Source organism: Solea senegalensis, linkage group LG10 (assembly GCF_019176455.1).
Source record: "Solea senegalensis isolate Sse05_10M linkage group LG10, IFAPA_SoseM_1, whole genome shotgun sequence".
In the NCBI taxonomy this organism is placed as follows: domain Eukaryota; kingdom Metazoa; phylum Chordata; class Actinopteri; order Pleuronectiformes; family Soleidae; genus Solea; species Solea senegalensis.
The window spans coordinates 4,162,502-4,187,349 of NC_058030.1; the positions used below are offsets into that span (position 1 = coordinate 4,162,502).

Genomic DNA, 24,848 nt, shown 5'->3' on the forward strand with positions numbered 1-24,848 from the left:
AGTATTATTTAGGGTTGAAATGATAACTCGATCAATCGATTCCTAATGAATCGTCAACTATTTTGATAACCAATTAATTCATTTAATTATTAAAACAAGTTTTCAGGGTTTTTTTTTCTGGTTTCTTTGCTCAATATAACAAAGAAATGATTTTGGTTTTGATTTGAGAACATCCCATGTATCGGGAGTGCTTGGGCTGGTAACCGATATGATTTAAAAGATACGTCTTTCCTATTATCCAACTGCAGAAGGCATTTACTGTAGTCTTTCCTGTAGTGAAATTAACATCATATTTTTCATACACATGCAGCAGCAGATGTGGAAATAAACTATCTTTAATGTGCAAAATGAATAAGCGTCAAAAAAAATTTTTTTTTAAAAATTGATGTAGGGGGCAGACTGGACCAAATGTGACATTTTAGTGAGGACATTTATAAACATAGGGCCCAGGTCGAAAAATACTGGAATTCCCCCGCGTTAAGCGTCAAAATAAAAGCAGGTCAAATGGACTTGGTGATTGGCTGCTTAAGTCGCCGTTTCCGTTTTTTTCGTGGGTAGATTTGTTTCCCTTTGACTTTCACTCTTCATGTTTCACTTCACATTCACTCTCGCTGTGGAAACCTTCACCAGCACCGCTGATCATGATGATCCGCACTTTGCTGCTGCTGTTCGCGTTGGTTTGCGCGTGTTCAGCTCTTCACTTGTCCGACAATGACTCTGTGCAGGGTGAGTCTAAAAAAAACTGCAGCCACCGTCTTTTTATCTACAGTTTAAATCCAGTGCTTTCACTTTTAACTCCAGCAGCGTCTAGATACTGTATTATAATAAACGCCTCCTGTTCCACTGAAGTAAAATTAACTTCTTTGTTTTCAGACGAGCTGCATTTCAGGTCATGGATGACAAAGGTAACTTTTTTTAAAATCTCTTTTTAAACCCATGATTGTGAGACATGGTGTGGACTTTGAGGAAGTGACTACAATGAAAAAAACAAATCACAGCAACATTGGCAGTAGAGTGTGTTAAGCAAAATATGATCATGATCTGAATTAATAATAGTGTTTATTATTATAACATAACATAATAATAATATATGATTACTTTTTTGTTTGTTTTTTAAAAAGGTGTCTGTTTTATTTATTGTATTTATCTCTATTTTTATACTCCCTAGCTCTTACTGGAACCCAGCAGAGGATTTATATTAATATAAGGAAACTTAAAGGTGTTACTTTTCTTTTTTTTTGTATTGTAATTGTATTAAAATTTAAAATAATTAAAATAAGTAAAATTTAGTAACATTCAAAGGTTGAAACAACAATCAGGTTATTATGCACTTATTCAAGGGTAATTTCCGCTAAATTAAAATAGCAAATTAAATAATCTTGTTAACCTATCACTTTGAACTGAGTATATTTATTTTTTTAAACATCCTTTTTTTCCAAGTCTGAATTAATAGGTTGAGCATGTTAAATTCAGATGACTACTGTACATTTTAGATAACTTTACATTTTACATTTCTCTTTGTAGTATTTTTCATTTCTAGTGTTTCCTCAGCTCTGTTTCTTTTTGTTTTATTTGCATGTGTTAGTAGCACGCGGCTGATTGATTTGCTACAAGTCTGAAATAAAGGCTAAATGGATGAATGGATGAATGAATGAAATAACTATGTATAACAATTTCCCCATGTGCAGCACAGCAAAGTGTACAGCACCGATGAGTACCATAAGAGACTCCAGATATTCACTGACAACAAGAGGAAGATTGACAAACACAATGAAGGGAATCACTCTTTTTCAAGTAGGAGGAGTTTGTAAAACTATTTACAGTTTGTCATTTTTATTTTATTATACAATCCATTTTAAAAAGTTCAGTTTCTTCTCTTCCTGCAGTGGCTCTGAACCACTTTTCAGACATGACTTTTGCTGAATTTCGTAACACTTTCCTCTGGACGGAACCACAGGTAACGTTTACATGTTATGGATGTTTCAATAATTAAGACAAATAAAGACAAGAGATTTGACATTCTGCTTTTTGACAGAATTGCTCTGCCACCAAAGGAAACTACATGCGCAGCAATAAGCCGTGGCCGGATGCCATCGACTGGAGAAAGAAAGGAAATTATGTGACCGACGTGAAAAATCAGGTGAAATGCGACTGTGTGAACAGCCAACAATTAAAAAAAAGAAGAAAAACAAGAATAGGAACACAAAGGTCGAAGTAAAACATATATGTGCCTTCCCCTTTTCAGATTTTCTCAATTCTCTTTTTTGAAATTAGACGGATTTGTTGTTCAAAACAGTAGGGTGCAGAATTACTCATGGAGGATATACAGTATACTCATATAGAGCTCTGTATATGGCTATATATTGGGTTGATAAAGATTCCATAAACTTTATTTTTGTTGTCTTTTACGCGCTTCTTTTCACACCAAAGAGAAGCTGTGGCAGTTGCTGGGCTTTTTCTACAACCGGCTGTCTGGAGTCTGCTGTGGCCATCAGCACGCAGAAGCTCGTACCATTGGTATTGTATTCAGAACGTAGCTTTACCTTTGTCACAGTGGGACAAACGTCATGTACTGTCTTCTTGAACTGTGACCTCGAGCACCACTGTGACCCAAATTTCCAAATTATCTAGTCGGAGCAACAGCTTGTGGACTGTGCGCAGGACTTCAGCAACCATGGATGTAATGGGTGAGTGTCAAAACATGGGTTTCGTTTGTCATTTTATACTGTAATATCCCTTTAACTACACCTGTGTGCACCACTACAGTTTTATTTCTACATTGAGCTTAAATTTGTCTTGTAGCGGTCTTCCCAGTCAAGCATTTGAATATATCTGGTACAGCAAGGGACTGATGACAGAGACGGACTACCCATACAAAGCCGTGGTAAGTCAGTAATTGTCCTCTACAGTACCAAACCAAACAAATCATTGCTGAAAATGGACAAAAGGTAAAACCCAGTAGGACAAAGCCAAAACTAAGTTGCACCAAATTCCACGAAACTCAGTGGAAACATGTCACAGCCCAAGACAAACAAAAAAGTCTATTGAGACCATGGCCTCAACTCAACAGGAAGTCAGACATTTTGAAATTGGCGTCCATCTTGGCGATGTATGTTTGCACAAACTCGTCTGAGCATGTAGTCGTACCAACATAAAAAATGTGTCAATTTGTACGAAACACATCGAAGTCGAAAAGTCTACGAACATGAACTTGGCCCCACAGGAAGTCAGTCATTTTCCACGAAACAGACAGGAAGTGGTCTGTAACTGTGCCGTACATTGACTGATCTGCTCGAAACTTCATACATGAGACAAGAGACCCGTCCAGGCGGCGGCTGCAATGGCCCGCACAATTAAATTGTCTAATGTATTTTTCTCTCGGTCTCCAGGAAGGCAGTTGCCAGTACAACCCGCAAAAAGCAGCTGCTATCGTAAAAGATGTGATGAACATAACAGAGGTGAGTTAACATCGGTGTTTCTCTTCGAGATGAATGTTTTACTGAATTCCGACCAGTTTTTCCTGTCACCTGTTAGTACCAGGAGATGGACATGGTGGACTCCGTCGCCACGCACAATCCAGTCAGCTTTGCGTTTGAGGTGACCTCGGACTTCATGCATTACAGACAGGGTGTGTACACCAGGTGAGATATATGAGACATTTGTAATTTTGTGATTATGTTAAAATGTCTAATGTCACTATTTTATTAATCAAAACATTTGGACTGTTTGACTGTAAACCTGGTTGACTTCAAATTAGTTTTTTTTACCTCATTCACGATAAGGTTGATCTCTTCTTTATTTGCTTTTAGCACTGAATGCCACAACACCACAGACAAGGTGAACCATGCAGTGCTGGCAGTTGGATATGGGAGGGACAACGCCATTCCTTACTGGATCGTAAAGAACTCATGGTCATCCAGCTGGGGGATTGAGGGGCAAGTTATTACTTTCACTACATAAGACAATTATTTGAAATGAGCACCAACCAGAGACAGACATGAACATCACATTGTTCTCCTCTTACAGGTATTTTCTCATTGAACTTGGAAAGAACATGTGTGGACTTGCTGCCTGTTCATCCTTCCCAGTGGTTTGATTCCTGCATCGTAACAAACTACACAATGGCTGAAAGGGGTTTTGTTCTTTTTTCACTCTCTATATGAAAATGTTTACAATATATACCCTTTTTAGTAATCAATCAATCAATGTAACTACATTCTGTAATAAATTTGTTTCATTGCAATATACAGTTGCTGCCACTCTCTGAAATGTTTATTGCGCAAATTTAGACAGGACTGTGCAGAAGTCTTTCCTTTTTGTAGTGTCTACATAAGGATTGTGGTAGACAATAGATGGATGGATATTAAGTGGGACATGTAGATTCAATAGAATACCACTTGTAGTAAATATCTTCCTCATGTTTCTCATAATTTTCAATTGTATGGGTAGCAGTGAAGGTACCCAGCAGTTTCAAATAGTCATATATGTTAACACCAGAGCCAGACAGTAACGTAGTACATTTACTTGAGTACAGTACTTAAGTACAATTATGAGGGATCTGTACTTTACTCGAGTATCATTTTTGGGGAGTACTCATGACTTTACTCAAGTACATTTGAGAGGCAAATATTGTACTCTTTACTCCACTACATTTTCATCCATAACCATGAGTACCCGTTACTTCTTCTTCTAAAAAAAATCTCAATTTGTTGTTTCCCGCTCAAACGTGATTGGATTGCGCAGGCGCCACTGATTAGGACAGCCATTTCTGTACATAAATGTAAGCACTGTGGCAGTAGTAATGCAATATTTAGAAAATGTACTCTTGATACTCAAGTACTTTTAAAAACAAGTACTTCAGTACTTTTACTTAAGTAGACATCTGACTGTAGTACTTTTATTTGTACTTGAGTAAAATTTAGCAAGGGGTATCTGTACTTTTACTCAAGTAATGAAACTGTGTACTCTGTCCGCCTCTGGTTAACACTAATATAGTATAATAAAGCGTAAATGAAAGATGTTGAATAATGTGAGTGCTTCTCAAAATGTGTGGACATCAGCCCATTGGTGGACCTTAGAGGTATGACATTCATTAAAACGTCTAAATTAAGATATATGAATAGATAGATTTATTTTGTTGGATTCACATTTTATGACAGTATATTTACATGTAAACAGGGCATGGGGCTCCTCTGTTATGGCCAAAATAGTAGTCAAAAGTAAAAAAATAACTAATGTGCATTGTTGTTATTAAATAGTACATATATACATGCTACACAAGACAAAGGAAATGCAAGAAGACCAAATAAAGGAAATGAAAGGGAAAGGGAATTACCATGCTGCAATAAAGTGTGCTTATTTTCCCTCCACGTAGCTACACGGTTAAAAACTACATTTCCCAGAATCCCCATCCATGCTCCACCTCGGCCAATCAGGAGTCAGTTTATTGAATGGGCGCTAAATCAAGCTGTTATCACAGCGTCTCTTACTACTGGAACAGATAAGGAGAGGCAGAGAGAGAGTGGGAGAGAGTAAATAAATGCGCACAACTTTCTACATTTGAGGTCTTTAACTTCGTTAACCGGGAAAATAAAACACGAGTCTCCATTTACTCGTCTCGTACCGCGTCACGAGCAATGCTGAGGAAAGTGACGGCGGCTAACACTTACTAGCACGGCTACACAACAACAACAATGTCCGGTCTTCCACAGAACAACCTACAGGAGCAACTGGCACGACACAGCAGTGTTGCCCAGGGCAAACTGTCTCTGTCTAAACCCAAAACTGGGTAAGTACGTTCACACGGTGAACTCACGCCACCGCAGCATCACGGCTAAAGCGTTAGCATCGAGCTGTCAGCTAGGCTAACCTATCGTTCTGTTGACACAGAAGAGATATAATGTCAACACTGATTTTGTAATAAGTGACTTATTGTGTCAAAGTACGTTTTAATGACTTATTGTGTCACACAACACATCAAAGTCACTTCCAATCACATTATCTACGTGTATAATATGGTTGTTAATAATAAGTTATTACATTTATTTAAGTAACGAACGCACCTTAGTCAATTATTCAGATTATATCAAGAGTTTCTTCCTCTGTAGTTCAGGAACACATTTCTCTCTGCATTAATATTATTATTATTACTATTATTGGTATTTAATGAGTGATCTGAGACTATATTTCCCAGAAACTTCTTGTTTTGTATTTATAAAATTCACTTTCTTCTCTCCCTGATAACAATCAGTTTTTTGTTTGTCAACTTTGCGCCAGCTACTACTAGGTAATTCAGTCAGATTGCTCTGCTGGAACTGTAAATAGATGTTTATTGTGTCTAGAGCTGAAACAATTAGTCGATTTCTGATTGTTTCAGCTCTTTTTCTTCGTTTCTTTGCTCCGTATTACAAAAAAATCATTAAAAGTGAATCAGTTTGGTTTGTGGACAAAACAAGACATTTGAGAACGTCGTCATTTTCAGGTTTGACAAACACATTATCATTTTTTTAATGTTTTCTGACATTTTATGGACCAAACGATTACTTGATTAATCGATAATATAATCGAAAGATCCATCATTTATGTAAATAATTATTAGTTGCAGCTCTAATTGTGTCCTAATCAAGCCTAATCAGTATGTTGTTGTTTTTTAATGATTGAAGATATCGGGTATAAAATATTGTCAATCAAATAAAAGTGGCTTTGTGACACAATTGTTTTATGTCAATGATTATGTTCAGGCGCTTGTTGCCAAGGGTTACCATCAGCCGTTGTTTCAATCAAGCTAAATTGGTATAATTTTCACATTTGTGTTCAGCCACATTGTGCTAACTTCCTTCCTGTGTATTTCTCAGGGCTTTTTCTTTTAGAAAGAAGTCCTCATCGGGTTCAACAAAAGTGGACGTACCGGCCAAGGTAATCAGCTCAAATGTTTTGGCAAACAGGAATGTCAATGTCCCTAAGAACCGTTTGGTGACTAAACCTCTTTTGACATTTTCAAACAAGCTTGAGGGACCTCAAAAGTCCAAAATCAGCAACTTCTTCCCTGTAAGTTCTAAAGGCAAGTCAGATTCCATCAGCCCTGCAGCCCAAACTCATTCACCAGTGTCTGCTATTAAGGGGACTACAGCTCCCTCTGGAAATGAAAGCCATTTTACTTGTGGAAACAGCACCTCCACCAGTCTGGATGCTTCTCTTGGATTTCCGATGGACGACTGGGATGATTTTGACGACTTTGAAACCCCTGTCAGAACAAAAAATGACTCGCTGTGTTCAGAAAAATCAGGGAAGAGCACGCCAGTTATAACTCCCAAAGAGGAACGAACACAAGGAACGGGAAAACTAAGCCTTTATTCCTCTGATGAGACACCGGTGTTTTCAAAAAAGAACAGCCACTGCACAAGTGAAAAATCCCTTCTAGAAACAAATGTTGAGAAAGCTGCTATTTCAACACTACCTACTTTTGACCAGGACCCAGACTTTTTACTGGGAGATTCCCCAGATATACCCAAGAGACGAAGACGCCCTGTTACTTATAAGAAGTCTGTCATGAGTGATAGTGATGAGGACATCAAAGCTGTCTCTAAACCTTCTGAAGAAACAACAGGTAACCTGCTGTTTGTTGCATTGCTTGTATTTCTTTTGCCTTAACATGAATGTAATTGTATAATTGTAACAAATTAACTGTATTGCTTTATTTTAGACTGTAAGGAAAAAAAGAGTGACTGCACAGTAATAGACCTTGGCGACCACTCGGAGCCTGAAGATGACTTCATTCCCCCATCACCAGTCCCTGATGTGATCTCTTCTAATATTTCTGTGGTGGAGACAAGGTCAGTTTTTTCAACACCACCCTTGACTTTCACTACATCCTCATGAGCTCATGTAGTCATCTTGATCTCCTGATGTTTCCAAGGAATAAATGATAAGACAGACGGTCCGACCACAAATCAGATGTGATATTTCAGAGACAAACAAGAAGAGACATGATTATGGCTTGTAAAAACCCTTTTTAATGTTCTTTAAACATCAAATCTGTTAAATATTCAGGTCAAAAAAGATCTGCTCCAAAACAGTTGAGGTGGAAAGTGGGAGCAATCAAGTTTGTGCCAAGGGACCCAACACCAGTGTCCGTGAATCCTCTGATCATCACACAGTGGACAAAACAAGTGGGTGTTGCACTTTTTCTGATTTCTCCACTAGTACACAGGTAATTCATGAACAGATGAGTTTGTTCTTGATCCTCATTTGTTAACATTGTCCCTTTTGTCTCTTCTGGTCATCTTAGATGAGCAGCTTTACAGTATAATGGAGGCCATTTGTTCTCTGGTCGATTCCATTCCTGAACATGAACTAATAGGCCTGTCTTGTGGTGATGAGCTTTTGCTGAAGAGGGCTTTAAGGTTTGTATGTTTTAAGTAGATTATTCCCAGTATTTGAATGATGTCCTTGTATCGCCACAACCACGTCATCTGCCCTTTCTCATTTAGGAAGAGGATTCTAGCAACTGGGGGTGATGTCAGGTTTAGGAAGCAGCAGCCAGACAGCACTGTGATCTCTGAACCCAGCTTTAAAGAAAAATTGTCTTTAAGCTGTGACACGTCGAGTGTCGCGTCTGCCAGCAGCTTTGTCCCCACAGACTACAAAAAAACACCTCACCTCATGAGGTCTTCAGTAATCTCCGTGGACTATGACTCTGATCACTCTGACAGTATTATAAACGTGGAGCCCATGTACAGTAAAAATAGCGGGAAACTGTATGAAGAGACTACGACTATCTGCGATTCTCCGTCAGATTACAGCCTCACAAAGCCGTTGTTTCATTCCTCAAAGAAGACGAGTGAAGACATGGAGGGCTCAGGTCTTTTCTACTCTCCCAAGAACAAATCGAATTCCCCAACAACCGTCCCAGCTGCAGACATGGAACCAGATGATTTCTACCTTGACGACTTCGACATAGATGACTTTAATGACTCGGATATCCCCGGTTACTTTGACGAGCCTCAGCCTTCATCGGTGTCGGCACGAAACTCCAGCATCGCGTCTACTGCAGTGAAAGAGGGCGGGCCAAGCACGTCTGTGTGGCAGAACAAACCAACAACACCCGTGTCTGCTCCTAAGCCTCCAAAGATCTGCTCCCCAGGTAAATCAGCGTGGCACGAAACTGTCTGCTTGCTTTTCAAATTCTTGCCCCTTGTACTTTGTTTGTTTTTATTTGTGGCTTTGCCATCGCAGAGCCGACCTTCCGGAACCCAGCCCACGATCGGTTCAGAGGCTTTAACTTCTCCTACTCGCAGGAAATGATGAAGATCTTCCACAAGCGATTTGGACTCCATCAGTTCAGGTTTAATCAACTCGAGGCGATTAATGCAACGCTCGAGGGGGAAGATTCATTCGTTTTGATGCCCACAGGTTGGTGCACACGTACTGTATGACACAAACAGAACTTATTCATGGAGCAAGGATTCACAAATCCCTCTGTGATGCATGTTGTAGGCGGTGGCAAGAGTTTGTGTTACCAGTTGCCAGCGTGCATATCAACAGGAGTCACTGTGGTCATCTCTCCCCTGAAATCACTCATCGTAGACCAGATCCAGAAACTCACTACGCTCGATGTAAGTGTGTTTTCACTCCTGCTAGGGCACAGCACATGCACACAATACAGAACGCTGTTCTAGTACATCAGAAAGGCTACACTGTTTATTTTTATTTTTAATCTCACTTTTTTTTTTAAGATTCCAGCAACGAGTTTGTCTGGTGAGAAAAGTGACAGTGAAGCGGGGAGGATTTACATGCAGCTCTCCAGGAAGGAGCCTGTTCTTAAACTACTGTATGTCACTCCTGAAAAGGTAACAAGTGGATTAGTTATATTTGCTTTGTTAGGGCTGCAGTGATTAATCGATTACTAAATGATCAACTATTTTGATTATCGGTTTGAGTAAGTTCTCATTTTTCTGTCTATTTTCTAGTTCCTTAGCTCTTATAACAAATAATTTAAGTTAATAGTCACAACTTTTTCTCACATCTGCGATCCATCTTCTCTCCTTCCCAAGGTGAGTGCAAGTAACAGGCTGATCTCTGCCCTGCAAAACCTGTACGAGCGAGCACTACTGGCCCGGTTTGTCATAGACGAGGCTCACTGCGTCAGTCAGGTGCGTTTGTTTCTGCTTTCGCTCTACGCAGTGTCTCTATTTTTGCAGCAGCCGTTGTTGAAACGCCCTATACGTTTTTCAGTGGGGCCACGATTTCCGTCCCGACTACAAGAAGTTACACGAGCTGCGTCACAAATTCCCCAACGTGCCGATGATGGCTCTGACGGCCACTGCCACCCCACGTGTCCAGAAAGATATCCTCAACCAGCTGAATATGTCGAAGCCGCAGGTGTAAGTGTTTGACGTCGGTCTCTGTGTCAGAACTTCAGCTGCTCTGTCCTCTTAACGGTACATTATTTGACCAATGTTTTGTCCAGGTTCACCATGAGTTTCAACCGGACAAACCTGAAGTATGCCGTGCTGCCCAAGAAACCCAAAAAGGTGGACGAGGACTGCATCAGCTGGATTAAGAAACACTACCCACGTAAATAATCCAACTTTTCTTCAATTAGAACAGGTTTTGTTTTTATTGCTCAGCTTATGTAACTATCAGATGACTGGTTTTAGATTCATGAAAGCATGAGTAGCATACATTTGCCAGCAGTTAGAAACTCCCCTTGTTTAGTAATAAGCTGTCTCTCTGCACGTTGCAGGCGACTCTGGTATTGTTTACTGTCTGTCCCGTAACGACTGTGACGCCATGGCTGAGAGTCTTCAGAGAGCGGGAATATTGGCTCTGTCGTACCATGCGGGACTTAAGGACAAGGACAGAGAATATGTGCAGACCAAGTGGATTAATCAAGATGGCTGCCAGGTGAGGTCAATGTTTTTTTTGTGTCCTTTTCCCCCCCCTATTGTTTTCATTGTGAAGGAGGTAACAACCAAGCAATATAATAAAAGGAATAAAATACCCAGATATATAGGCATACGTATATTTTATGAATTCACATTGATGACCCAGATAAAGCACTATCTTTTAATTTTTTTTAATTTTGCTAAATTTAAAGCAGTGACAACAAAAATAACACTATTCTTTTGTCGTTTATTTCTTGTGTTTGCGGGATTTTTAGTGTAAGCCAGGGGTGTCAAACATACGGCCCGGGGGCCAGATCCGGCCCGCCAGAGGGTCCAATCCGGCCCACAGAATGAATTTGTTAAAATTTCACACTACGATTACAATCTAAACTTAACGTCAAATACAATATTTTTCTCTTCCAGATACCTGTGACTAAATGTTTGTGCCTTTATAGATCCAGTGTGCTGTGTAAATAGTAAATTTAGGCACAATATTGTTGAAATTGCACTTATATTTCTCAAGAAATGTCATGTTTTGTAAAAATATCCTTCATTAAATGTAAAACAAAGGAGAAAAAAAACAAGTTCTTGTGGTCCCTAAACAAAAATGAGTTTGACACCCCTGGTGTAAGCAGAGACAAACTGTGCATCATTCTGGTTTCAGGTCATTTGTGCCACCATAGCCTTTGGCATGGGCATTGACAAGCCCGACGTGCGCTACGTGATCCACGCCAGTCTGCCGAAATCAGTGGAGGGTTACTACCAGGAGTCAGGAAGAGCCGGCCGAGATGGAGAGATCTCTCACTGTATTCTGTTCTACTCCTACTCGGACGTGCACCGCATCAAGAGGATTATCAGCAGTATGTGGCAAAACAACAACAACAACAAATGGTTAACTAACTGTACATGTTAGTACATGATGTTTGGGGTTTTTGTTTCCTCCCACAGTGGACAGAGAAGGCGACAAACACGCCAAGGCGACTCACTTCAACAACCTCCACAGCATGGTGCACTTCTGCGAGAACATGATGGAGTGCAGAAGAATTCAGCTGCTCGCGTACTTTGGGGAACTCAAGTTCAACAAAAACTTCTGCAAAGACCATCCTGACGTGAGCTGCGACAACTGCTCCAAGCCCAATGTAGGAACTGTTTCATTTTGTGGTGTAACCCGTTCTGAAGCTGCGTGTTTGCTGTGCAGCTGAGCAACAGTTTGAATATTCCTTTACGCAGCAATACAAGATGAGAAATGTCACGGAAGACGTGAAGAAGATCGCGAGGTTCGTCCAGGAGAACTGTGAGAAAGTTGGAGCGAGGTTTGCAAAGTCTTCTCAAAAGAACCGACTGACGCTGAACATGCTGGTGGATATCTTCCTCGGTAACAAGCAAATTCTTGTGCCTGCATTGAAAATCAATTTTATGTTATTATTCCTTTTTGATGAATTGAAAACAAAACAAAAAAAATTATTTTGCTAGGGTCAAAATCTGCAAAGGTACAGTCAGGAATGTTTGGGATGGGAGGAGCCTACTCCCGACACAATGCCGACCGTCTCTTTAAGAAGCTGGTTCTGGATAACATCCTGGTCGAGGACCTGTACATCACCGTCAACGGTCAAGCTGTGTCTTATATCTCAGCCGGACCTAAGGCCATGAACGTGCTGTCTGGACACATGCAGGTAACGGCTCATGCTTCTGCTTTAAGGCAGCGTGAAGAGCTGGTGTATGGTCGTGTCTGTCACTGAAATTCTACGACTGTTTCCAGGTGGAGTTCTACGAGACGGAGAGCGCGTCAAGCATCAGGAAAAACAAAGCCGCCGTGGCCAAGAACGTCTCTCAGAGAGAAGAGAAGGTTCAGGAGTGTCTGAAGGAGCTGACCGATCTGTGCAAGGAGCTCGGCAAGGCGTTCGGCATCCACTACTACAACATCTTCTCCACTTCCACGTTGAAAAAGATAGCTGGTAATGTGGATGTTGTGGAGTGAATTAAAACCACCCTCGAAATGTGAACCTTTTCTAAACACCCGTGTTTGTCTCTCCACATGACAGAGAAGCTCTCCTCTGACCCTGACGCCCTTCTTCAGATTGATGGTGTGACAGAGGACAAACTGGAGAAGTATGGAGCTGAAGTCATTAAGCTCTTAAAGAAATACTCCCAGTGGCAGCATCCTCGTAAGAGAACTTCTATTTCTTGACTATTTTACTGTTTTTTTGGGGGTGTCTTTGACAAAGTGTCTTACAGCTGTAGTGCAAGGGTTAATTCTCCCAGGTTAGAGTTAAATGGTCTAATGTTAAAGAACAAGGAACACAAAACCACTTTTTTGCCTTATGGATGCATTCACGTCTTACAAATGCTCAAATGTTTGTTTGTTGTGAGTCTGTCAATCAAAACTTTAACCGTGCAGGGACATTGTATCTTAATTGCTTTTATTAACACACAAGATGAACACAAAACTCATTTAAACTGTGAAACCATGTAGTGCACCATCTACTGGTTAACACGTGTAACTGCAACCGACAAAGAAAGCTTGAAGTCTATTTAGAATATGTTGAGGGTGAGAATGTGTGAGTGTATGGCGGCTGTTTTTGAGGGTTTTGGGGCAAAAAATTATGAAAAACTACTACTTTATGTTGGAGAAATGTTCAATTATCAGGTTGGAATGACCAGTGATGGAATCTCAGGAATCAATGATGAGTTAGGTTTAAAGGTTTTATTGAAGACAGCTCAGAACAGAGGAAAACCGAGACAATGCCAGACATCTGAGATTCTGGTGAGCAGTGTGTCTGATACTTCATAGTTCGTAAGCCTTGAGAATGGTGTATTGGGTCAAGATTCTCTCACAATTTACACTTTAGAAAAGTAAAAATCCACATCCAAGCACGTCTTGTCTAATAAATAAATCCTACATCATCTGTGCAGAGGAGGAACAGAACAACGTAGGCGATGACGGGTGGATAGACACGACGCGAGGCCGCGCAAACATCGATTACGACGATGACGACGACGACACCGAGTCCTCCACCTACTTCAACAAACAAGCGGCACAGGGCCAGAAGAGGAAGAAAGCTCCGTTCTTCAAGTATTCCAAGAAGAGAAAAGGGTGAGTAGCATTTTGTCTCACTCGTCACATTTCGCAACAGGTTTCACGTCACTGCTGTAAACGGTATTGTTTCTGTTCCCCGCGGCTCCAGTCAGGGCTACAACAGCAACAAGTCGTGGTCGTCATCGAGCTCCAGAGGTGGATACAAAGCAGCGGGACGCGGCTCCAGGAGCTCAGCTGGAGACTCAGCAGCAGCAGGAGCAGCAGGAGCAGCAGGAGGCAGGAGACCGGGCTTCTTAGCTGCACCAGCACCTCAAAGCAAACAGCGGCCTTTCTTAAAGCCAACCTTTTCACACATGAGCTAGAAACGTCTCAGCACAACAACCTGATCTAAAACTTTATATTCATGTTTTGTCTCTTCAGATTTTCTGTTTATTTAAAAATGTTTTTTTGTTATTTTTTCACTGTCTACATTTTCTATATTAAAGCCAAGTCAAAGTTTCATTGCTTCAAGTAGTTTTTGTGTTTGTGTCATTCCACAAAGGCACAAGAGGAGTCGCATCACATTTTTAATTCAATGTTTATTTCACGCTTCAGTAGTTTTTTATTTCATGGCACCAGTTACAAGGGGACTATCGGAGAGAAACAATATTTTATACCGACTCGTACAGGACGGTTACCTACAGTACAAATGGATTCGGAATGGATCAGACTGAACAAGAGCTGAATTTTGGCACATGGATTTATATATATTTATACTTGAGTATGTATATATATATATATAAAATGTTATCAAACAGCAGTTCCAAGTTCCAGGATAGAACAATGTCGACAACTGAACAAATGTAATGATGGGTAGTGCACAGACATCATCATAAACCCCCTCACTTGTACATTCATCATCCACTTTAATGTATTTTTGGCCAAAAAAACAAACAAAACCCAGCAGTTAATGTAATTAATTTTCATTACAATAACCTTTTCTGTTACATCCCTTCAAAATAACCATTGTATACTAATTTTAACCCTAACCCTTCTTATTTGAATTATTTTTCTATGTCGTCTCATCTCTGTGATTTTTGTCTATGTAATGCTCGGCACTTAAAAAATATGAACAAAATAAAAACCCTTATAAATTAAGATTCAGGGAGAGCCAATCATGGATAATAATAAAAATATATCTGCTGAAAACGTGTAAAAGATAAAAAAAAATAAAAATAACACTTCAGACTTCAGTGCAGCAGCAGTCCTGTCATCAAAATAAAACCTTAAAAATTACCCTTATACACCTGTAAAACATATTTTATTAAGGATTCATCACACATTTAAATACAGGATTTGTTGCTCGCCTGTTCATGTGCACCGCTGCACGTTCACCGTTGCGTTTGGGGGGGGGGATGTACGGATCAATCTTTACCTAAAACTGTAGCCACCTCCCATGAAGATAAAGAATAGTCAAATATGTAAACATGACACGACAACTGAAATATAAATGTAAAATTGGATGCGTCACAGGCAACGTGACAAATTGTGTAACAAAAAAAATAAAACTCAGTTTTCCCTCCTCTCGCCCTGGGTGATCCAAGGATGGTGCAGTGAGGAGGGGACAGTTGATGGAGATGGACATCGTGTCCTTCACTCTCCCGCTGAGTGTAAACAGCCGAGAAGACGGCAGCACAACAGACGTCTTCACACAGACAAATGGATCCTTATAAAAACATTATTACTGGATTGAACTCACATCTTTTTGCTGTTACAGTGGATTATTGCTCCATGAATGATGCTGCCCCTTTTTTTAATTGTTGCATGTTCAGAGAAGGACCACTGAAGCTACATAACGCTGATACATGTATGAAGAACACGCGTCCCGCCGCTCACGTTGACCTCTCACAACTTAAGAAACATTAACACCTGTCCTGAAACGTGCCTCATCCTTGCACCTGCTGTTTGTGAAGTCAAAAACTATACATTGAGATAGAAATAAGCTCCCAGGTTGTATGTGACAGGATGTTTTCTGCTTGTAACGTCAGTGCTGCTCCGTCAGATAACGGCTTTGTGAAAAGGAGGAGGAGGAGGAGGAGGAAGAGGAGGAGGAGTGGATCCAGCCACAACACCCAAAGTGCCGAGGACCACCAGGCTCAGATTTACACGGGAGCACAACGGAGACGTCAGCGGGAGCAGCTGCAGTTGCTGGTGTGAATGTGGGGTTTGAAGTCAAAAAAAAAAAAAAAAGGCCCAAAACAAACCAAACGAGTAACCCTGTACAGCTGAAAAGACATGAGTCAACAAATCCCACCTTCAAGGACACAAAAGTCATCATTTTTACCTCAGTCCTTATTATTTCTACCTTTCATTTCACTCCTTTGCACTTTAATCTCTCAACAAAATATGAAATATCTTGTCCTGTACTCCCCTAAACGTCCCTTTTAATGCCATTTCCATTCCTAAACACGGACACAAACACTTTGTACACACAATACAAAAACAACAGATTTTTTTTTTTTTTTACCCAGAATCCAGCAGCCATTACAGTAAACTACGAGCCAGAAGAGTTCAGAGCCTGACCAACCAAAATATTGTTTTTTCAAAACTGGCTTATTGTAAAATATCCAGTACGATACTGAAATATGCAAAGTACTATCTCCAAGAACTCAATGTGTATCCAAGAAAACAGTTTTTAAACCACAAACTAAAATGAAGATTACATTAAAACAGACACACAAAAAAACAATAAGAATCACATTAAAAGAAGGTGAACCAAAAGAATCAATAATCAGTCAATAATTTCAGCTCTAATTCAGACATTTTAACTTAATAATGTGGCGTAAACTCAGTTTCAGTGGCCAGGCTCACAGTCGCCTCCTCAGACCCTTCAAGTACAACAAGTTATGAACAGTGAACATGAGTTTTTGGATTATTTTGGTTTTTGCAGTCTCTCCATAATCCCCACCTGTAAAAATACACATTTTTAAACGGCAGGTATTCTGAAGTGTGATTGACTGCTGGTGGAGTGACAAGAGAGATGAGTCAGTCCTTCACACGTTTCCATATTTTTGCGATTCCTCCGACCTTACTTCAAACACAGACCTAAAAAAAGGTATAATTTAATCTTTCAATAACAAAATAACATTTCAATTCTGTTAAAATATACATGGAAAACCTGTCAATCCTATTAGGAAACTAATTTGTACAAAAAGTACACCGTTTATTTCTTATTCTAGCAGTAATAATAATAATAATAATAATAATAAGACGACGATGATGATGATGATGATATATAGGACCTACTGTAAGAGCATAGTTGATATCAAACCAAAATAAATCATAGACTCTTCATACAATACAAATAAGTTATTGAAATTCATTGAATTTCAACTGAAGGGAAATTAAATTAATTGGAGAAGTAAGTGACGATAAATGAGCACATGAAAATAAAGTGCTCCGTTATTAAAATCATTGCACGTCTATCTAGTCTATTAATCTACTGGTGCCAGTAGTTCTTTGCGCTTCATGAATATTATCTATTGGGTCACATATTAACACTATTCATACTGGTTTTATTTTAAAGTGTGTCCTTATAAAAACGTTAGGAAAAAAAAAAAACACTTTGATTTTCACCAGTTTGTACACTGTTTTTTTTGTTTGTTTTTTTACTAAAGTGTAATCGTTTCCTATAACAATCCAGAAAATTCAAAAAACAGCCGACAGACTTTGACGTCCTCTCAGAAAAGGCATTTGGTAATTTCCCCAGTCTTTTCACAGACCTTCACTGTTAAATTTAACAGGTTGTTTTTACTCCATCTATTTTGTGTGTGTCCAGCTGACACAGCCAAACCTCACTCACTTGTATCCTTCCTAACTTCCTTAGTTACCTTTTCCATCACCTCTGCTCCTTTTCTAATACAAATATACTTTATTTATCTTTTTTAAAAGCAATAAATAACAACTGAAGTTAAAAGAACATCTCCTGTTCCTGTACAGGGAATTTTCTTCAGTTTTCTTATGTTTTTTCTTCAGTTCTTCGATTCTCAGTTTGACTTTTTTTTCCTTTGTGTTATTTGAAAAAATAAAATACCTGAAATGACTTGGAAAAAGAGAGAGAGAGTAATCTGGCTTTGTAGAAAAAAAGAAAAAAAGATAGAATAAAATAAACAAACAAACAAAACACGTTGGTGGTTGGTGAACCAAAAATGAAGGAGGAGGGGACGAGCGATCCTGACCTGGTTTTACCAGGCGTGGTCCAAGCTGTGCGTCTGCAGGAGGACAACGGTTGGGACAAGGCTGCTCTCCGTCACTCTGGTGTCTTACTCGTCTTCTGAGACAGGTTGACAAACTCTTACCGCCATGCTCTCACTTGCTAATGAGCAGCTCACCCACCCAGCGGAGCTTGCACGCAAACCACCGCCTCAGGGGACAAAAGTACTCGTAATGGAACTGCTCAAATTCGGGGGTCTGTCGGATGTCGCGTAAAAACGCTACGTCAAGGTCTGACTCGGTGAGGATGATGAGGAGCAGGAGCAGGACAAAGAGGAGTCCAATGGTGACGAGGAGCAAACGGAGGACGCTCAGGACAAACTTATTCACCTGTTCCACCTCGCTGAGGGCTGAGTCCGCCGCGTCCTGTGCCGATTTACCGTCCGCACCAAAATCAGCCCCATCCCCCTGTGTCGGTGTGCCCGCCTCGGACTCCTTCTCCTCCTCGATGCTGCAGGGCGCCCCGTTGACCTGGCGTGAGGCGGCCAGCTCCATGCTGTGCTCGGCCACCGGGGTGGGCAGGACGCTGTCAGAGGGGCTGTAGGCCTGGTCCGAGATCACGGCCAGGCCGTCAGTGGAGTCTGTGGCCTGGCTCCGGGAGCGAGGCATAAAGGATTCGCTGTGGGACACTGAACGCACCGGTGTGGAGTGGGCACTGTCACGCAAGGACTCCAAACCTTGGAGGAGAAACAGAAGAAGAAAGACAAATTAATGTCCATTCTATTGACCCTGAAAACCACAACATACGTCAACAACATAAGTCACATTTTTACCCCAACCCATTGCCCCTCGGAAGTGAGTAGTGATTGAAATCTACCCCAACAAGGTCTATGATATGGCTTTTAAGTTAGTAAAAACATGTTTTTGTCAGAACACATTGAATCAAATTGTTAACAACAACAATAACAACATTAAAAATGGTTGTTTTATCACTTGTGTGGGTTATGATTATCTGTTTTATCTACAAAAACATGCTAACCAGTGTTAGCTTTGTGAAGATTAGTTGTTTGGAGTGAGCCTCGAGAGCTTGTGTGTGAAATGTAGATACAACATGTTTTTGCCATGTTTTCAATGGTCTCTTGTCTTTATTGTGGTTAGCCTAGCAACACAACATGCTAATCACTGTTAGCTTTATGAAGATTAGTTGTTTGGGAGTGAGCATCCAGAGCTTGTGTGTGAAATGTAGATACAACATGTTTTTGCCATGTTTTCAATAGTCTCTTGTCTTTATTCTGGTTAGCATAGCTACACAACATGCTAATCACTGTTAGCTTTATGAAGATTAGTTGTTTGGGAGTGAAAATGTAGATACAACATGTTTTTGCCATGTTTTCAATAGTCTCTTGTCTTTATTGTGTTTAGCATACCAACACAACATGCTAATCACTGTTAGCTTTATGAAGATTAGTTGTTTGGGAGTGAAAATGTTGATACAACATGTTTTTGCCATGTTTTCAATAGTTTTGTCTTTATTGTGGTTAGCATAGCAACACAACATGCTAACCAATTAATTAAGGGGTAGGGCGAGGGTTACAGACAGAGGGTGACTAAATGTGACTGAGCCTTAACATTGACAGGTCTTTTCTGCTGATTGTCCAGCAGAGCACAGACATGTCGTCTCCAGCTCTACATGTGAAACCTGATCGTGCTGTTCCCACAGTTAAGCAGACTTGGGGGTTCAGGCTAACCTGACGCCTTATCATCTTCTCTACTGAAGGAAATCATTACATAGCCAATAACAGTAGAAGAACACTGTGGACTTAACAAACCCTTTAAGCCCACGTCCTTCCTCCTCCTCCTCCTCCTCCTCCCACAGATCTGTCATAACGATGTTACACCAGTGAATGTGAATTAGATTTTTCCATGTCTACGAGTTCATTTAAAGGTCTAGTAGTGTGTGACATTTAGGGCGGTTTGTTGGTATTTAAATAATCATTTGGTGTCCGGAGTCACCATTAGGTTATTACTCCCTGTGATGATGCTTAATAGTGTAAATGGATCTCTGTTACTTCAATAAACACATACCACAACACTTATTCTTAGCTGTAAGGATAGGTTTATGTATTTTCACATCTATCTTAAGGCAGCGGTATAATGCACATACTGTATGTTCTTTAAATCCACTCTAACACTGACAATAATCCTTCATTCCCACTGCCATCAAGACAGTTTTAGTCTATATGTCTATCACTTCCTGACCTCTTTCCCTGGCCTTGGAGCAATTTATAATATCTTATCTTATCCTAAAAACAAATCTACAGTGCAGTTTTCCACAGTTTCAATACTGCCTTATCTTGCAAGGTGGACGTTTTAAAGAAATCCGTATCCAGATGGCTAACAAAATATATTAATTTCTTCTTTGGGCATTAGCACTAACATCTGCTACAAGTTTCATCCAAATGTGTCCTTTTATTTTTTGTGTTTGGCTGCTCACAAACAGAGAAATGCAGCAAACACAAATAAATTCTCATTGGCAAAGTCAAATAAATGTAGGGTATAATGTAGGTGTAATGAATAAAAACAGTATCATGATGGCCCATCTTTTCAAAATCAGAACCCACAATGGTCTTATTTATCTAGATATCTTATGTTGAAACAGCAAAGGAAAGTAAGGGAATATGACGTCATATTTTCTACCAACAAATCACTGTCTCTGCACAACTGTACTCTTCATAATGCAGGATTAGTAACAGAACTGTACACAAGAACCACTCCACAGTGTACAGTACATGACAGTGAGGCTGAACCGAGGTTTGCTGACGACATCACATTCTCCTCGCGAGCTTCAAAGCAGCAACATTACACCCTCACTATAAAGAGAAGGGATTAAAGTTCTGCCTCTGATGAGGAAGCGAGTCATGAATCACGGGATTTAAAAAAATAAATAAACTGCTGGGAAGTGGGATGGATTATGTCCGAATGCCTAATCCTTTGAAAGAAGAAGAAGGCTTGAATGTGAAAGAGAGTGTCAGCAGCCATTTTAACTCTGCCACCGTGAAGTACAATAAGCAAGCACATAATTCACAGTTTTAACTTTTATTGCAAATTTTGTCCTTTTATTTTTAAAATATATGAGTGGATATGAGTGGGATGAATAGTTTTATTGTTGGACAAATGGGGTCTCTTCTATAACAGCTGCATTTGCAATGTCACACAAAGTCCATGAGATAACAAATAATCACACAGTACAACTACGACACATTACAGGTGACCAGCTAATATCCAAATGTTATATTTGAATCTCTTGTCAAATTAGTTTACATAATGCTAACTATTTGGCAGGCAGTCTGTTGGTAGATATAGAAAATAGCTCATTATTTGGCAGTCAATCTGTTGGTGGATATAGATAATAGCTCATTATTTGGCAGTCAGTCTGTTGGTAGATTTAGATAATAGCTCATTATTTGGCAGGCAGTCTGTTGTAATTAAGATCGTCAGCTCTACACGACCGCCTCTGTGTTTCACAGTGTAGTCAGTGTTTATATCACATGTTGTCTGATGACATTCCCGCCCTGCACACACAAAGGGATTTGTCTTATACAAAGACACGGCCATGAACAGTTTTCCTGCTCCAAAAACTCCAACGTTCAGCAGTTTGATGGGATGAACACCTCTTGTCCCTGCCCACCTCTGTGCTGCAGCTGTATTCACACAAACGCTCCCTCAGCCAGGTCTGATAGTAGTGTTTGACAGACCTTGTTACGTACTGCAGCTTTAAGCAATGAAAGTTTGTTCATATATCACATGAACACACCACAACAAATGATATACTACATACTGGTGTGCAGTGACAACAACAGCACTAAGAAAAAACAACCAAATGTGTCCAGTCAACAGCGACAAAGAGAAAATGAACTGTCACGTGAATCAGGCGGAGTTTACCTGGAGCTTTGCTGGGCTGAACGTACGGCAGAGGAGAGCCAGACACAGGGGACACACTGGCTGAGTCCTGCTGCCCCATCAGAGCAGGGTACAGGGGCAGGACGCCCAGGGCCTTGCCCAGCATACGAGGCCCCAGGCTCAGCACGCGAACTTTTACATCCCGGTAGCAGTGGTTGATCATACGCAGGTGGACGTTCACCCGGGTGGTGATGCGGATCAGACACTTCACCATAGCTGTGGCATTCACGTGTGTTTATACCCTGCTGTTATGGTCCCCTGTCCCAGAGTCCAGGCCACAGTCTTGCTGTGCGTGTGTGAGGTGAAACGGTGAGTTTCTGAAGCAGTGCTACCCTCACCCGCACTGGCCTGGCCTGGTTTGGCCCCTCCCAGGCCAAAGACATACATGGAATAGAAGATCCAGGCTATTTTCAGCTGGAGTATTAATACCACTGTAAGACACCCAGTCAGCACACACTGAGATCTTGTGCTTCTCTTAACCTCAAAGCAAAATACCCTCAACACACACAACATGGCTGCCTTTGGCATCTGTTTATCTCCCTCCACAAAGAGTTATAACCGTGTCACTCACAGAGGCACTGAGAGCACCTGTTCTCAGCCTGCAGGTTGGCTGTACACACATATCCACTCACTGTCCACTTTATTAGGCACATCTGTTCAACATGAAACAGGATTTGTTGGCAGAAATTTAAGATACTACCCATTAGTATGTTTGTGCAAGTGTATAATCACTTTAAAATTAAAGCTTGCTGTGCAGAGGTCACTGTCCTGAGCTCACGTTTGTTTTTTACAACAGCTTGGATGAGATTTGCCTTTAGTATTTTGAAACGTGAGAGGAAACAGTTGAGTTTTTTCTTGCCATCTGTCAAGCAAAGCCACAAAGATGTCACTAATTCTCACAGACACAACCATATGCATTCCAGTAATTGTAGGTACTTTGAACGTGATGCTGTTGTTGGTGAGCATTTCAGAAACTGCTGATCTACTGGAAGTTTCACACACAACCATCTCAATCAGAACATCAACAGTAACTTAAAGACAGCAGCACATGACAGAGAGACTGGGGACACTATATAGGGAAGAGGGAATCAAGGGCAGGTGCGAGTGATTACTTAAGGATCACCAGGTGAAGTGCATGAGGGAATTAGGGGAGATGTGTCAAGGCTGATGGAGAAACAACGCGACAGGAAGACATGAATGTTTACCAAAATAAAAGGGGAAGTGAAAATGCAACACCAAAAGTGACTTAAACTTAACGTGACTTTAAACCTAAACCAACACAAGAATTGACTAAACAGGACAAAACACTAACGGATCTGCCGCCTCGTGACACACAGGTACACACACACACACACACACACAAACGCAGAGGTTTGTGCAGCTATTCTTCTTAGGACACTGTACTGACTGACTTCCATTCATTTGAACAGCCTCAACAAAGCATTCAAATTCAAATGTTATCACTTAACTTAACCAATAAGGGTTCTGGTCTCATTAGAACCAGTTTTTTGGTCCCCATGAGGACTACCGGTCCTGACAAGGTCAGTGTTAAAGGTTCTGAAGAGTTAATAAAGACAAGTACACACATGAAACTGTTGTGACTTTGTTTTACACATGACACACAAACTAGTGACTAGTAATTGCTTTCAGTGTACTGAATCATTAGAATCAGTTCACTTAAACACAGCATAAGGGGTTGTGATTCTGTGATCCGAGATTGAGATGGCCACTTTCAGCAGTGCTGTCGCTAAATACAACAAACTTTTGTATTTTAGATTTCAGACATTTCCTTTGCTAAATGTTGGAGATTAACACACGTTTTAAGTCTTTTTAACTGATCTACACTTCGGCATCGTTCGGTTTAATTCTTGTGTCGGATGTCGTGCTCATGACTCTTCCCGTGATGAAACTCTGACCAATCAGTGGACGGCATATATAGTATTGGCTCAGCTCGCTTGGAACCTCGCAAGAGCAGGTACTAAAAAAAAGGTACCAGGTACTATCGCTAACGGAAAAGTAAAAAAAGAAATTATGTAAGTAAAGTAAATCTCCATACTTCCTCTACTTTCCGCTCGTCTTCACAACCCAGAATATGACATGCCCACTGATGATGTCACACTTTTATGGTTCCAGCTGAGAACCACCTTTTCAGGTCTCCAGTTTCAACACGGTTTCGGTGTGAAAGGGCAATTATATGAGACTTGTTTGTGCGTGTGCGTGTTCTTACCCTCCATGATAGATATGTGCACAGCTCTCCGCCTCGTGCGCGGCACACTGCTGAGGCGAGGGCCGTGGGTGATGGATGGGCAACTTCTGCTGGGCACGAGGCCAGCTCTGCAGAGACAAACACATACAAACAATGCACAGAGATCACTGCACCACGAGACGGGCTTTCAGAGTGAAGGTCAGTCATACTGTAAAGACACAGTGGTGCCTGAGAGAATGGAGGAACATGAAAGAAAGAAAAGAAATCTGGTTGAGAGTATTCTGGGCTCTGGACTGGGAGTTTACAACTCTACCTGTGTATTTCTGGAGGTTCACGTTTGATTTTGGCACTCTGCTCCATCACCTCTTTTGCCACTCGTCCACTGTCATAAAGCACAGAGACGATGCTCAGGATGAGTTTTCACATACGCACACATGCACACATATCCAGGCAGCCTGGAGTCATCATCATCACCACCACCACCACCACCACCACCACCACGGTCACTGCAGTGGATGAGCATCATGGTCCAGTTAACCAGTGAATTCAGCACCAGAGAGACAAACGC

The 24,848-nt window shown here is 40.7% G+C and overlaps 3 protein-coding genes across 7 annotated transcripts in view; 2 read left to right on the forward strand and 1 right to left on the reverse strand.

Annotated features, from left to right (window-relative positions):
* The first annotated feature begins 562 nt into the window (after positions 1 to 562).
* Positions 563 to 4,247, forward strand: ctsh (cathepsin H). The gene is made up of 12 exons (XM_044035342.1): positions 563 to 726; positions 874 to 905; positions 1,689 to 1,794; positions 1,887 to 1,957; positions 2,036 to 2,140; positions 2,431 to 2,517; positions 2,632 to 2,687; positions 2,803 to 2,884; positions 3,390 to 3,458; positions 3,535 to 3,641; positions 3,810 to 3,935; positions 4,027 to 4,247. Exons 1-12 carry the CDS (start codon positions 642 to 644, stop codon positions 4,094 to 4,096), a joined length of 996 nt encoding a protein of 331 aa, XP_043891277.1. The 5' UTR covers positions 563 to 641; the 3' UTR covers positions 4,097 to 4,247.
* Positions 4,248 to 5,442: 1,195 nt separating this feature from the next.
* Positions 5,443 to 14,422, forward strand: blm (BLM RecQ like helicase). 2 transcript variants are annotated; one of them, XM_044035662.1, is made up of 22 exons: positions 5,444 to 5,788; positions 6,855 to 6,915; positions 7,006 to 7,606; positions 7,703 to 7,832; positions 8,050 to 8,168; positions 8,288 to 8,402; positions 8,490 to 9,142; positions 9,235 to 9,411; positions 9,496 to 9,614; positions 9,735 to 9,848; positions 10,053 to 10,151; positions 10,234 to 10,382; positions 10,469 to 10,575; positions 10,745 to 10,905; positions 11,551 to 11,746; positions 11,835 to 12,025; positions 12,117 to 12,261; positions 12,360 to 12,559; positions 12,646 to 12,841; positions 12,929 to 13,051; positions 13,800 to 13,980; positions 14,072 to 14,422. In XM_044035662.1, the coding sequence occupies exons 1-22, from the start codon at positions 5,694 to 5,696 to the stop codon at positions 14,283 to 14,285; spliced, it is 4,146 nt and encodes a 1,381-aa protein (XP_043891597.1). In that variant the 5' UTR covers positions 5,444 to 5,693; the 3' UTR covers positions 14,286 to 14,422. The 2 variants fall into 2 exon arrangements, with proteins under 2 accessions (XP_043891596.1, XP_043891597.1); XM_044035661.1 differs by having other exon boundaries at positions 5,443 to 5,788; positions 6,855 to 7,606.
* A 3,588-nt stretch (positions 14,423 to 18,010) lies between these two features.
* Positions 18,011 to 24,848, reverse strand: part of LOC122775625 (FERM domain-containing protein 5) — a 67,935-nt gene continuing 61,097 nt past the window's right edge. For 3 of the 4 annotated variants that reach the window (XM_044035665.1, XM_044035663.1, XM_044035667.1), the window contains exons 12-14: positions 24,594 to 24,662; positions 24,302 to 24,408; positions 18,011 to 18,851 (exon numbers count right to left, since the gene is read on the reverse strand). In XM_044035665.1, coding sequence (XP_043891600.1) covers positions 18,271 to 18,851; positions 24,302 to 24,408; positions 24,594 to 24,662 — 757 coding nt within the window. In that variant the 3' untranslated portion in view covers positions 18,011 to 18,270. The remainder of the gene's footprint in view (positions 18,852 to 24,301; positions 24,409 to 24,593; positions 24,663 to 24,848) is intronic. The other variant, XM_044035666.1, reaches the window with a different exon arrangement.